At 36.7% G+C, this 13,803-nt stretch overlaps 1 protein-coding gene across 1 annotated transcript in view; it reads right to left on the minus strand.

Moving 5' to 3' along the window:
• The window catches only part of NEB (nebulin), a 229,620-nt gene continuing 215,817 nt past the window's right edge, over window positions 1–13,803 (minus strand). Inside the window, exons 156-169 of the mRNA XM_061183866.1 lie at window positions 13,499–13,591; window positions 12,415–12,507; window positions 10,608–10,700; window positions 9,549–9,641; window positions 8,912–9,004; window positions 7,247–7,339; window positions 6,861–6,953; window positions 6,438–6,530; window positions 5,569–5,676; window positions 5,280–5,463; window positions 4,882–4,974; window positions 3,785–3,931; window positions 3,383–3,489; window positions 1–330 (exon numbers count right to left, since the gene is read on the minus strand). Of these exons, the coding sequence (XP_061039849.1) occupies window positions 157–330; window positions 3,383–3,489; window positions 3,785–3,931; window positions 4,882–4,974; window positions 5,280–5,463; window positions 5,569–5,676; window positions 6,438–6,530; window positions 6,861–6,953; window positions 7,247–7,339; window positions 8,912–9,004; window positions 9,549–9,641; window positions 10,608–10,700; window positions 12,415–12,507; window positions 13,499–13,591 (1,557 nt within the window). The 3' untranslated portion in view covers window positions 1–156. The remainder of the gene's footprint in view (window positions 331–3,382; window positions 3,490–3,784; window positions 3,932–4,881; window positions 4,975–5,279; window positions 5,464–5,568; window positions 5,677–6,437; window positions 6,531–6,860; window positions 6,954–7,246; window positions 7,340–8,911; window positions 9,005–9,548; window positions 9,642–10,607; window positions 10,701–12,414; window positions 12,508–13,498; window positions 13,592–13,803) is intronic.

Consider the following 13,803-nt stretch of genomic DNA (forward strand, 5'->3'; position numbering starts at 1 on the left):
ATATAGAAACAAGTTAAGGGATGGTACAACCATGAATCATATTGACACAAAAACCACTAGGCAGCTTCAGAACTCGGGGAATAGTGGCGAGTCTAAACTGAAATACTGACGGCAAGATTTGTAGGTGCTGTAGACAGGTGCAGTGCTTTGAAGTTCCTAAATAGCTTCAACATAGTTGGCTGGGAGCATGCCGGTCCTGCCAGTCCTCTGCACGGTGCCATACATCCAACCTTCATCAACAGCTTGAACGTTTACAATGGCATCTCCATCTTTGAAGGACACCTCATCTGCATCTGCAGCTATATAGTCATACATGGCACGGAAGATTTTCTATCGGTAAAGACGAAAAAGGGAAATATATATTAGATTTGCAACAATTAACCCCAACACCTAATTAGTTTCCACCAACTTAACTTGCACAAAACAGAATGTGCAACTACCTACCACCAAAACTAAAAGACAACTCACAAACTAGGAGAAAATATTTGCTAATCATATATCTAATAAGGGATCACTATCCAGACTATATTAAAAAACTCCTATAATTCAATACTGAAAAGGGACAGGGGCAAAGGATCTGAATCTCCTTCGGAGATGATAAACCAAGAGCCAATAAGCACGTGAAAAGATGCTCGACATCGTTAGTCACCAGGAAAATGCAAAACTACAATGAAATACCCCTTCACACACACTGGAATGGTGATAATCGAAAAGATAGTAACAAGTATTGGGGAGGATATGGAAAAATTTGAATCTTTATAAACCGTTGGTGGGAAAGGAAAATGGTGCAGACAGACACTTTGGAAAACAGTTTTGGAAGTTCTTCCCATTTTAAAAGAGTTACCATGTGACCTAGCAATTCTACTCCTAGGTATATACACAAGAGGAATGAACATAAGTCCACATAGTAACTTGTACACCCGTATTCATAATGGCATTATTTGTAACAGCCAAAAAGTGGAACTAGCCCAAATGCCCACCAACTGATGAATGAATAAAGAAAAGGTATTCCCATACAATGAAATATTTGCTAATAAAAAGGGATGAAGTACTGATAAATGATACAACATGGATAACCTCAAAACATTAAGAAGCCAGTCACAGAAGACCACATATTGTGTGATTTCATTTATATGAAATATCCCAAATAGGCAAAATATATACAGAAAGTACATTAGTGGATGTACTAATCTAGTGTTTTGGAGAAAAAATTTGAAAAATCATAGTAATATTGCATGTTTTTCTCACTTTGGGAATTTGGGAGCATACCAGTAGTAAAAGTTTCTGGAAAGCTAACCTCCACAATGTTTTTTTTAAAAAAAGAATTGTAGCATGGTGGGAAAGGAAAATGGGGCATTACTAATCAACAGGCATAAAGGTTCAGTTAAGCAAGATAAACCCTGGAGATCTGTTGTTCTAGAGATCTCTAGGGATCTGTACACAACCTTGAATCTATAGTAAACAATAATGTATTATACACTTAAAAATATAAGGGTAGGTTGATCTCATGTGTTCTCACAACAATGAAATAAGGTTTTTAAAAATTGTAACAATTTAGAGATAAATAAAATTTGAAAGTGCCCAAATTTTCTTCATAGGAGCAGTCACTGGTTAGTAATTTGGTATGAGACCTACATATTTTTTCCTAGCATTCTGAAATATACACAACATATATTCACATTCAAGGATAGGTTCCCCCCTGCCCCACATAAGTGGAATACTACTATAAATAGTACTCTGACTTGTTCCTTCCATTTAATATAGCTTGGAAGTCTTTCCATATAAATACAGATTGATCACATTCTTTTTTACTGCTGTAGAGAATTCCATATTTTAGTACTATCGCAAATTATTTAGCCATTTCTATATTTCTGGACGTTTAATTGTCACCATGTTTTCATCCACTAACCCTACCTATAGTGTTTGTCTTTGGGCAAATATTTCAAAAGAAAGCTTTTAAAAGTGAAAGTATTTGGTCAAAGGCATGTGCCTTTTAAGTTTTTTTAAAAAGTTCACTACTATAATGTTCTGATACTTTATTGTTGCATATTTCTGGTTGGTAGTCAAATGGTGAACATGTTTTTTTTGTTGGCCATTTTTATTTCTTTTGCTGTAAATTGTCTATTCATATGCTTCCAGGTTTTATTTTGAAGGGAAGGGGGATAATATGTCAATGAACTTTGGATACTTTATGCTTTTTTAGATATTAATTTTTTTGTTAAGTATAATATTTTTTCCCAGTTTGACATTTCTTTTTGCTATAAAAACATTTAACCTTTTATGGTCAAATCTGTCAGTCTTTTCCTTTACTTTTCTAGGTTTTGGAACCTGCTGAAGAAGGCTTTCACCATTTCCAATTGTAAAAGTAGTCTCTATTTTTCCGTAGTATTTTAGTTTTCCTTTTTTCTTTTTTTTTCCTCTGCTGATTTGTAATTCTTTTAGGGTCCATTTTTGGACTTCATCTATTTAAAAATCTATTCTCATGCTAAATTCATACTTAATTATAATAGCTTTATAGCATATTTTGCTCTTATATGGTTAAGTCCTTTTGTATTATCATTTTCAAAATTTGCTTATTCTTGCATCTTTACTTTCAAATAAATTATAGGATTAATGTATAAAAATTTTTTAAATTTTACTAGGATTTGATTGGCATTGCCTTGAATTTATGGATTTATTTCTGGAGAAATGACTTCAAGATTCCCTTCCTGAACTATAATGGGTCTCAATACTTACTTAAATCTTTATGTCCTTTAGTAAAGATAGTTTTCTACATACAAATATTGTTCATTTCAATCCTAAAGAATTATGTTTTTGTAATATTATGAATGAGATCCAGGGTTTTAAACTAAGAGTTTTAAAGTAGTCTGGTGAATTGTGAACATGATTTGACATTTATCTTCAATGTATATTAATAGGGGATATCTAAGCTATGACCAGGTTACGTATGTGACATGTGCATACACATATATTTGGGTTGGCCAAGAAGTTCGTTCGGGTTTTTCTGTAAGATGATAGGGAAAAATCCGAACGAACTTTTTGGCCAGCCCAATATATTCTGGAAGAATGATTCCAAGCCACAGACGTTTTGCTTTAAGATAGTGGGTGGGTCTAATGAGACAAAAATGATGACTTTGCTTTAGGCTTTTTTTTTTTTTTTTTGGTGTGTTTGTTTTCAATCACCGAATAATGCTTTTTAATTAATGTGAGTTGCTAATGAAGGTTTTCTGATAATTTATTACTGTTAGCATGAGATGTGTAGTAAAAGAGCATTATGTAAAATAGAAGGTTCGGTTAATAAAAAAAAAAAGATCAGAATACTATAATCATTATTGCACATATCAAAAAGTGAGAATGACTTGAGTAAGTTATTGTTACTTACTCCAGCAGTAGATGGATGAGATGGGATGGAGGATACCGTTGTCTGCTGGGTAGCAACTGAAGATGATCGTTGCTGTGGGAGCTCTGTGGTTTTAGCATGTTTGTAAGCTGAAAAGGGAGAAAATAGTTTATTAGGAGAAAACGTGACTAGACCTCATTTAATCTGTGATTAGCAACTGAGCAGCACTTTTCCCCCTAATTTAAAAAGAATGATTTCCAAGAAAGGAGGAATGAAAATGAAATAGCTAACTGCATGTACCTCTCCACAATTCTAGTCCTCTCATTAGAAGAAAGGATCCAGATGTTTTTTGTTTTGTTTTTACTCAAAGCATCTCTTAACAGTAACCTCCAGGGAGCTAGCTGGCCGGCCATGGCTGTCAAGGTCAGGGCCATCCACTTGTACCTGGTGAGGTTGCAGAGAAGAAGACGCCCCCGTCGCTGTAGGTGGAGAGGTGGGCACCTTCTGAATGCTCGGACTTCTCCTCTCCGCCGCTGACGCTCAGCGCGCTGGCAGATCGAGACTGCTCCCGGCTCCGGCGCTGAGCTTGTGCTGGGGGAGGTAAGATCCATTGGAGAGGGAGCAGAGGCGAAACTTTTTATAGCAGTAATGCGTAACGGTAATTGACTCTCAGTTGGCTTTTGTTTGTTGTCATGCATGCATGGTTTTAAGTAGATTTCTGTGGATTAAACCCTCAAAAACTCTTAGGATACATTTTCCAGATGACAGTTTAATCACCCAAGGTCCCCTATCCGTTAAGCGGTACAGCCAGGCTTCCAGTCCCAGAGTCTGTCCTTGACTACTACTCCTTCCCTCTATCCTGCTCATTTTCCGGGCTCACTAAAATGAACAGATAGTAAGGTACACAAATTCCACCTTTCAACTTCTACAGAAAGTGCCCCCTAACTTCCAAATTTATTTAGATACACTTTCTCTGTGTTTCCCCAATCTGTGTGCAGACCTTTAAAATTGTTCATGTCAGGGTGTAACCACTGATTTACTGGTCTCTCTTCGTCAGTGGACTAGAGTATAAATCCTTTTGAGATTTATAGGCACTACATATTATTTTACTTTTAACATGAATAGAAGAAGGCATAAAGGCATGTGGCCTGTTTCGTTGAGTGGCTAATCTTCCTTGACATAAGAGAGTTGAGAAAGTTGTTAAAGGTCAATCCATTCTCTTCCCTTTGCTTATGTATTTCTTTTTTTTTCATTATTTCTCCAACAGAAAGATGTACTACCTTTTTTTCTTTAGGAAAAAAAAAATGATAATAATGGGGACTGAGGGGAACTTACCCTTAGGCAGTGAAACAATCTTTCCTAACTTGAACTTGTCTAGAAAATGAGCTTGGCCCACTAGTCAAGGAGGTGTTCTTATGCTGAATGGGTAACTCAGGAAATTGAAAGCCCTGGAGGAGACGAACTTCTGAGCCTAAAAGCCACTGGCGCTAGCCCACTAAATGGTGATGTTTACATCGTAAGCCTTTTGTGGCATCACGTACCATTAATCATGTGTAAGCTTCGGGACTGAATGTTGTCTTCTGCTGGATCATAGTCAAAAACTGAGCCAGGATTTGTACGCCAGACACGTAAACCTGAAAGTGAGATTCAGGATCAGCACAGATGTTCTTGGACGCTTGCGATAATTTGAAGACCAAGGCATGAACCTAAACAACCACAGGCGGATGGAATAACACTCATTGAGCTTAGTTCTAGGAGGGGAACAAAGCATAAAGTAGATTTCAGCTTTGCAAACAGTGAAATGATAGGGGTTTTCTTTCACATCTAATGAAAACACAGATTGAGGTCCTCTGGCCTTTGCTTTGCTCTAGATAATGTCACTTGTGTTCTTCTACCTTCCTTAACTTAACGTTGATTTTTCTCCCCAGGCCCCAATTACCTGTAGTAGTTTCCTGATCCTGGTCATTCCGTTTTTGTTCCATTTCTACCACTTTTCTCTGAATACCTCGGTAGTTAATGTCACTGAAGTCCTGTGTGTTTTTCTTTACTCGTTCAGTGATGGGGTCTGTCACCACTGGTGTGAAGCAACCCTTGTGTTTCTCGAAGTCTTCATGATATTTCACCTGAAATTTCACGAATTCACTTGGTGAAAATAGGATGGTGTGATCATTTCCTTTTTTACATGTTCCAACAGGCCGCCCACCCAATCTGAGGAATTCCTGACTCACCGTTGAGATGTGGCGTTGGGTCTCCCTCACCCGTCTCATCTCTGGCGTGTCCAAGACATAGGCAGCTTTGCCTTGTATTTGTTTCCGGAAGCTATCAGAATAAAGCACCTGGCAGAGGAGAGACCATGAATGAGGACAGGTTGTGGTACCGTCCTAATTCTGAAGCCTCAAAACCTTTCCAACAGATGGAGGTGAAAGGAGCTGGGGAGGGAAGCCTGAGTCACCTGAAAAGCCCCAGCTAGCCCGTGACTGACAGAGGAACAGTTAGCATGAGGGTGGACAGGCAGGGCTTGAATGAGACAAAGGATTTCTTTTGAGTTTGAGGAGACAGGGCAAAGTATAATTTTGAAAGGAAGCGGAAAAAGTGATCTCTTGAATTTGGTGGGAATTGTAGCACCAGCACATTGGATGATATTTGGAGCTAAACGTGATACTGACATTTTGAAAGAACTATCCTTTAAAACAAGTGATCATTTTTTGAAGGATTATGTCCAGATTTCATAAACCAATATGCTAATACAGAAATCAAAGTCTCAGAAATGAAAAACCCAAAATATCAAAGTCAGGGCATCCATTTCAGAGTATTACCTGTTTCATAAAGTATCTTAACAAAGTATTGCTGAAGATTGAGGATGTTAGGAAGTCAATTTGTTACACTTGGTTACATAAGACTACCTCAGAGTAAAGTAAAAGGGAAAACACTGGCAATTAACTTGTTATTTCTTAGTACAATCATTTGGAATTTAAAAGCACAGTTATGTTAATTTTAGTGTGACTTTTCAGTTGAATAAAAAAATGCACATTTTTATGGTGTTAAAATGTTATTTTCCAAGTTGTTGCACTACTCCTTCTTTAGTCCTAGAAAATACCGAGCTAATGTTTTCTTGGTTGCGCTTAGCTCTCTCCATCTCTGGAGTGACCGGTGTCGGAGTTGCTTTTCTCATATTCTCTTTGTACAATACCTAGAGGAGCCAAGAGAGCATCCAGATATCAGAGAGCAGTAACCCAATTCTGAAAACCATCATCTAGCTGTTGTTATGGCTCAATTATGTCACACTCTATAAAAAACACCTCAAGAAGAGAAAGCCATTAAAATGTTACTGTATAAAGCAAAAAGTGAAGAAAGAATTAAATCAGGTGAGCCGGTGGGGTTGGTATGTCATTTTTAAGTAGGTAAAGAAGAATTTTAAAAGATAAAAGTTTTGGGGAAACTGTGAGATAAATTAGTGGTATAACCATGTTTGCCAGGCTTGTTAAAAGTGTCACCATTTCTTTTTTCCTCTCTCAAATACCGAGCTAACGTTTTCTTGATTGCGTTTGACTCTTTCCATCTCGGGAGTAAAGAGTGCGGGGGTAGCTTTCCCCAGGTTCTCTTTGTATAACACCTGTGAGATAAAAAGGTGGACCTGAAAGTCACTAGGAGGCAGTATTCAGGCTATTCAATATAATGCAATTTGGGGGAGAAAACTCCAGGTTTAATCTATTACTATTAGTGAGTACGACTCTCTAGAAGAAAGCTTAAAAAACAGTTAATGGCAACAGTAAATGTATATCATTTAGGGGAGATTCTAAAAAGCTGGCATTTTGTTTGTTTTAACCTGGGATGGAGTTAGGAGCAGGTCAAACGGCAGGGGTTACTTTGCAAAATTAAAAGCACTTTCATTTCTCAAGACAGTACCGAGCTAATGTTCTCTTGATTGCGTTTGACTCTCTGCATCTCTGGAGTGACAAGGATTGGGGTGCCTTTCCCCACATTTTCTTTGTACAAAACCTACATGAGTCCAATGGATCCAAAAAGCCAAAAAGAAAAAAAGAATTACAGTTACCAAAAGATTAAACAGAACAGATCATTTGTTAGGAGGCTCAGGGTGCTAAACCATTTGGGCAATAAGGTTAGATGGAAAGAAATACATTTCCAAAACAAGTTGAGCTAGTTACAGCAAGACACACATTTCTAGGTAGGACCCTGTCCTGAAATCCTTACAGCCTGCAAGACAGAACTGCAGTTTTTGTGCCTAGTTCCGGGATTTGGGGCAGGGATGGGAAACTGCCTTCACTCTCCCACTAATCTACGCATGTCAAGCTCCTGACAGGTCATCTCACAGGACTTAGGGGCACGTGCTTGAATAACACTGAGAAGGTGGAGGCTGCTCCCTAAATAGCATAGGGAGACTGGACCCTTTTGCCACACTTGAACTCACATAGACATATCAGGAAAATGTATCCTTGCTATCATCTGTGCTCTGCCTCTTGCTTTAGTTCAGTACATCATCATACGTAGTAAGGAAAAATGTTTTCAGCAATTAGATCACTATCATGGTAAGTCAATAGGAAACATCGTGATAAATTCCCAGCCTGTCACCTCAGTGTCATTCTTGGGGTCACAGGAGTTTCGGGATATAGCATTCAAGAGGAAGAATTCTGTCAAAGAAGTGGTTCTCAAAGTTGAGGTCCCTGGATAGCAAGGTCAGCATCACCTGAGACCTTGCTGGAAATGCAAACTTTCTGGCCCACGCCAGATCTACAGAATGAGAGACCATGGGGTTCCCGGTGATTCTGATGCACACTAGTCTAAGGAGCCCTGCGTTCCAGTATCCGAGGAACCTGCAGACAGTGTAGATGCGGAGGGCCGCTGGCGCTTCACTACGTACGCTAATGTCCCCACACAAACCCCAATCCCCCGGCAATCTATAAACGTAAAATATCACAGAGCGCAGGCTTACAGAAAACGGCTTACTAAAATGAGTAGCTGAAGACCATGATAAATACAGAAGAACAAAGTGAACTAAAATTGGTAAAACAAAAAACAGTTCGAGTGACACTTTCATTTTTAAGTAAATTGACATTCATTTGCCAAAACCACTACTGGATCTTAATTTATGTCGTTATCCCTGAAGGAGAGGATTAGGGGTTATTTTTCCCCAAGGTCTCTTTGTCCAAATCTGGCAGGGTAAATTAGAACCTAAAGTCAGGTGCAAAAACACAACAAAATCACAACTCCAATGTCTAGAAAGAGCCCTGTCACACCTACTACGCCACTCCCCAAATTTCACAAGTACGTAAAACAAAGAGACCTTAGGGGTAATGGATAGAGAGTAAGTTTGGGGAGAGAGGAGCAAAAGGATGATTTGTTGGAAAATCTGTTAGTTTCTGATATTAGAACTTTAAAATATGGATTAAAGCAACCTTATTATGTGGTTAAGTCTAGGAGTAGCTCTAAAGGGAAGAAAGATAAATGTGATTAAGAAATTCACAAAATTTCAGTTGTCTTTGAAAAGTAGGATTAATATGTATTATTTTAAATCATTAAAGAAGTAGTTTTTTTTTTTTCTTGCCAAAGTACCGAGCTAATATTTTCTTGATTGTGTTTGACTCTCTCCATCTCTGGAGTGACAGGTAAAGAGGTTCCCTTGCCCATGTTTTCTTTGTATAACACCTGTGTGATGAGAAAGCATCCAGAAAAACAACCATAAGTAACATTACATTTGTTGTGAGATTTTAAGGGTCAGTTCAACTTCCTTGTTATCAAATGACACAGTAGTCCGAGGAGCCAGGAGTTATATGCTGACAAGATGCCACAAAAAAATTTAATGAGAGCCACTCTTGGGATTAGGAAACTGACTCTATCTGGGGTAGCAGGGCCCTTAGTTGCTGGGGAAAGACTGGAGTTATCCTCCCAAACAGTCACGTGGGGATTTGAGATGGTTAGAACTTGGTTGTGTTGTTATCCAAGCAAACTAAAAGAAAAAAGATTTCAAAAAAATTTTTTTTAAATGCCAGATGGAACAGAAATCAGAATTAACTTGAAAAAAAAAAAAAAAGAATCCATAGTAGTACCACAGAAATGTGAAAGTATGTCCTTTTGCTAAGTGAGGTATGTTAGAAGCAAAGGAAGGGAAGTGGATTTAAAAGAAGAATAAATGTTAAGAATCAATTTAATTATGAGGTTAAATGGCATCTATTTTCCCTTTCCAAAATACCGAGCTAAGGTTCTTTTGATTGAGTTTGACTCTCTGCATCTCTGGAGTGATGGAGATTGGGATTCCTGTGCCCAGGTTTTCTTTGTATAGCACCTGTGTGAAAGGAAAGCATCCAGAACAAAAAGAGCAATCAACCACTCTCCCCTTCTTGCAGAGCAGTTGGGAGTAGAAGGACAAAGAGGAAGAGAACAAGTTAGAGGAAGGGAAATACCAGAAGCTTCTAGATCCAACCTGTAGGAGCCTAAAGACATCCTTAAAAGCAAGGGAATGCAGGAAGGAGCAGGGAGACTAAGAAATTTGAAAGGAGAATTTTACTGTTTCGTTGAACTAGTCTCTGCATCACTGAGCAAAGGAGAGCACCATGGAAGGGAACGATGAGTTGCGCCCCCCAGCTTGTTGTAAGGCTGGGGGAAAAAAGAAAGGGCAGAGACAGCAGGAGAACCAAGGAAGAGATTTTGATTTGGAAATGTTATTAATAAACCACATAAGGATATTTAGGTTTTATAAACATTGCATATATGAAGATGCATACACACAAGTCTTCTTTTGCTGATTTTCAAAAGAAGTCAAGGTATTTAATTTTTAGTTTAGGTGAACATATTGGGAAGAATTAATTATATTTAAATGGAGAACAGTGACAAAATGCTAAAAAAAAAAAACCCTGAAAATATCTATACAAATACCAGTAGAGATCAAGAAAAGTTAGAATAGGAAATGAAGCCAACAGTTTAAATTTATTTGCAGAATAAATTTTTGTAAGCTTTACGTTCAAATGAAAGTTGCCAAAGCAGGATAAGTGGGTGCCTAGAGACTGGGAATGCTATGTTTTTAAAGGTTGGAATATCATATTGAACATTTTTTAAGTGATGTTAATGTTTAACCAAAATGGGGAAACTGATTCATGGGAAATGGCAGCATTAAGTTGCAAACAAGACACAAGACATGTCAAAGTTTTTACTGGGGGATAAGTTGATTAGGTTTTAAAATATAGCCATTAATCTTTTTTAAAAATGGTTTAAAATTAGTTAAAGGGTCTTTGTTTGTTTGCTTTTTAAATACCGAACTAAAGTTTTCTTGATTGTGTTTGACCCTCTCCATCTCTGGAGTGATGGGAACTGGAATCCCTTTCCCGATGTTTTCTTTATACAACACCTGTACAATACAAGAAAGCATCCAGAAAAAACAAGAGCAGTCAAAATCAGCCCTTTCATCTATCGTGTAAGGAACATACTATGAAACACAGACGTCAAACAGGAAAGACAAATTCACCAAGTCAATCTTTTTTCAAGCACAGATCTGGATGAAAACATGCTCCATATTTCGTTGGCTAAAGTGCCAGTGTATTTGATGTTCAACTTTTAAGCTAACTCATATATTAAATGTTGGTTTTCTGTGTTAGGAATTAAGAAAAAAAAATCAAATTAATTTCATAAAATTACTAAAATGCTTAGTGTACAATAGAAAGGTTATTTTTTAATTAGATGGGCAAATATTTATTTTCCCTACACAGAACATCTGTTTTACAGAATAACAGATATTTTAAACCCTAGGTCAAATCTATGCAATATAGGAAATTGGTCTTTGTTGGGTAAATTCAAGTTATAGTGGTGGTCAAGTCTAAATACATAGCACTGTTTATCTTCCATAGAATCTTAAAGGCTCTATGCACCACTGGATAAAAATTGCCTAAATGCAACCTATGTAAAAATTAACACAAATGGTTACTTAAAAGAAAGAAATTGTCCAGGATCATCAGGATCATTAATATCTCAAATAGATATGAACAATAATATACTTACTCTAATACAGAAGAAAATGATTTTTAAATAGTTTTGAAAATTAATGTAAACCTTTCCAAAAGAAGGAATAATAATAATAATATAAACCTATAGGGAAAACAGTGAATATAACATTCCAAAAATAATAATTTATACCGAAAATTTAATAAAATCAAAAGGTTGTTAGTGAATAGTAATTAAAAACAAAGAAACCAAAACAAAACAAAAAGACAGTGGGACCAAAGAAAGTTACTTAATTGTGTGAAAGAATCAAACTTTCAGAAAATATTTAAATGGACAATTAAAAAATATTTTGGAGCAAAACTTGCCCTACCTACCCCCCAGCCCCCCAAAAAAAATCCAGCTAAATTTTCCTAATGACATTTGATTCTCCATCTCAGGCATAAGTAAATCTAAGTTCCTTATATAAAAGTTTCACAGACTATTGAGTAGTATAGAGTTTTTTAGCAACAAAATTATTAATAAAAGAGAAAATAATATTAAATATAGAGTCACGATCTAATTTGTATATTTTTTAAAAGATCAGAAGATCTGGATTTCTATTCATGGAATGGCTTGTTTAGAACAAGTATCAAGATAAGATTGCTTTGGGTTCCAATACTGAGTGATTTTCTTTCTTTGTGCTCTGTTTATCCAGATAGGATCTATGTTAAGCTAAACCTTGTCCCCAGCAAGGGCCACTATTTCTACACATGGCCTCAAGTCCTGTGTCTTTTCTTTCAATGCTAACGCAGCTACATCAAATAAAAATAGTCCCAAGTAAATAAAGCTATAGTGTTTGGGGGTTTTGGACATCAATTAACTTCAAAAGTCCCATAAAACATGAAAAGGGAAGGAAAGGAATCAATGGAAAGTTTTAAGGGACTATTATAGGAAGTATAAAATGTTAGAACCAAATGGTGAGTAAAAGATCTGGAAAACAGAAAAATTTAGTTGATGAGATTTTTTTTTAAGAAAAATGTGTTAAATTTTAACACATTATTTTAAAGGGACTAACAGAAGTTCTGTTTTATAGAAAGGTATTATCATTTTTTTAATACGCGCTAAAAGAGCTTTCTCCCAAATACCGAGCTAAAGTTCTCCTGGTTGTGCTTGACCCGCTCCATCTCGGGAGTGACAGGGAGAGGAGTCCCCTTGCTCAAGTTCTCTTTGTACAGAATCTGTGTGCACAAAATCAACAATCAAATCAGCCTGGACCCATTGTTTAGGAAGACTTAGCTTTTAAAATAGGTTCTAAAAGTATTTTTGCTTGTTTGTTTTCATAATGACATAAAATTGGTCTAAATAACTTTAAGAACTAGAACAAGTACAGATCACCTTTGGCCGTTTCATCACACCCAGTATGAGGTCTGTCTGTAAGAGGCATTAATAGCGACAGAGCTGCCAGGCTGCAGGAGGAGTCAGTCACTTCTATAGGCCTTCTCTCAAAGACAAGGACTAGGCCTTATCAGAGACTACTCAAGTTAACTGAAATTTACATGCCTCATGAGTTGTTGGTAACTCTAAATTAGGGAACCAAAAAAAGGGGGGTGTGGTTGGGGGAATAAAATAAATAAGTATTAAAAGCTAAATAAATATTAGCTTTCAATGATCCTGAAACTATTCCAAGGGAAGCTCATTTATCTCTCTTGTGATATACCAAAAATAGCTGAGCCAAGTAAATCTGTATTTCTGAATTACTGTGAATTGCTATGTTGTCTTTGGAATGAAAACGTTGAAGAATCACATTCTTTTAAGAAGAGTTGCAAACACAAAATACATCAAACAGAGCCACAATAAATACAAATAAAATTCTAGCTAACATTATCCTTTCGGAGGCATGTTAGATTTTACTTTTGACTTGTGCCACACCAGTTAGAAACACCTACTGTTATTCAAGGGGAATTTGAGGAAGGAAACACTAAGTATTACAGGTTTTTAAGGAACATGATCAATAGCTACGTTTTAGGAAAAACATAGTTAAAATTTCACAGCAGAACTAAAATAAATACTAAATCAGATTTGGGTTGAAAACTGAGGTAATATTTGGTATTATTTTCATTATATGAATTTAGTATTTTTACAGGAAGAAAATTATATATTGGTAATGTGTTAAAAATATTATTTTAAATAAAAATTAAGGGATTTTATTTTTTGGCCCCTAAGAAATACCGAGCTAAAGTTCTCTTGATTGCGTTTGACTCTCTCCATCTCTGGAGTGACAGGGGTTGGGGTTCCTTTCCCCAGATTTTCTTTGTACAAAACCTGTGAGATACAAGAAAGTACCCAAAAGACATTCAAAACAAGCACAAAGATTAAGGAAGAGAGAAGATGGGGGGCAGGGGGTGGGTGTGAGGAGGGAATTTTTTAGTGAGTAATATTTAGTAAGGATAATGCTTTTATTTTTTACTTCACATTTTAAGGATAAACTCTACAATGCTAATTCTGGGCATGAAAAGTTACCACAGAAAGCGTTG

Source organism: Eubalaena glacialis, chromosome 1, assembly GCF_028564815.1.
Source record: "Eubalaena glacialis isolate mEubGla1 chromosome 1, mEubGla1.1.hap2.+ XY, whole genome shotgun sequence".
Lineage (NCBI taxonomy): Eukaryota > Metazoa > Chordata > Mammalia > Artiodactyla > Balaenidae > Eubalaena > Eubalaena glacialis.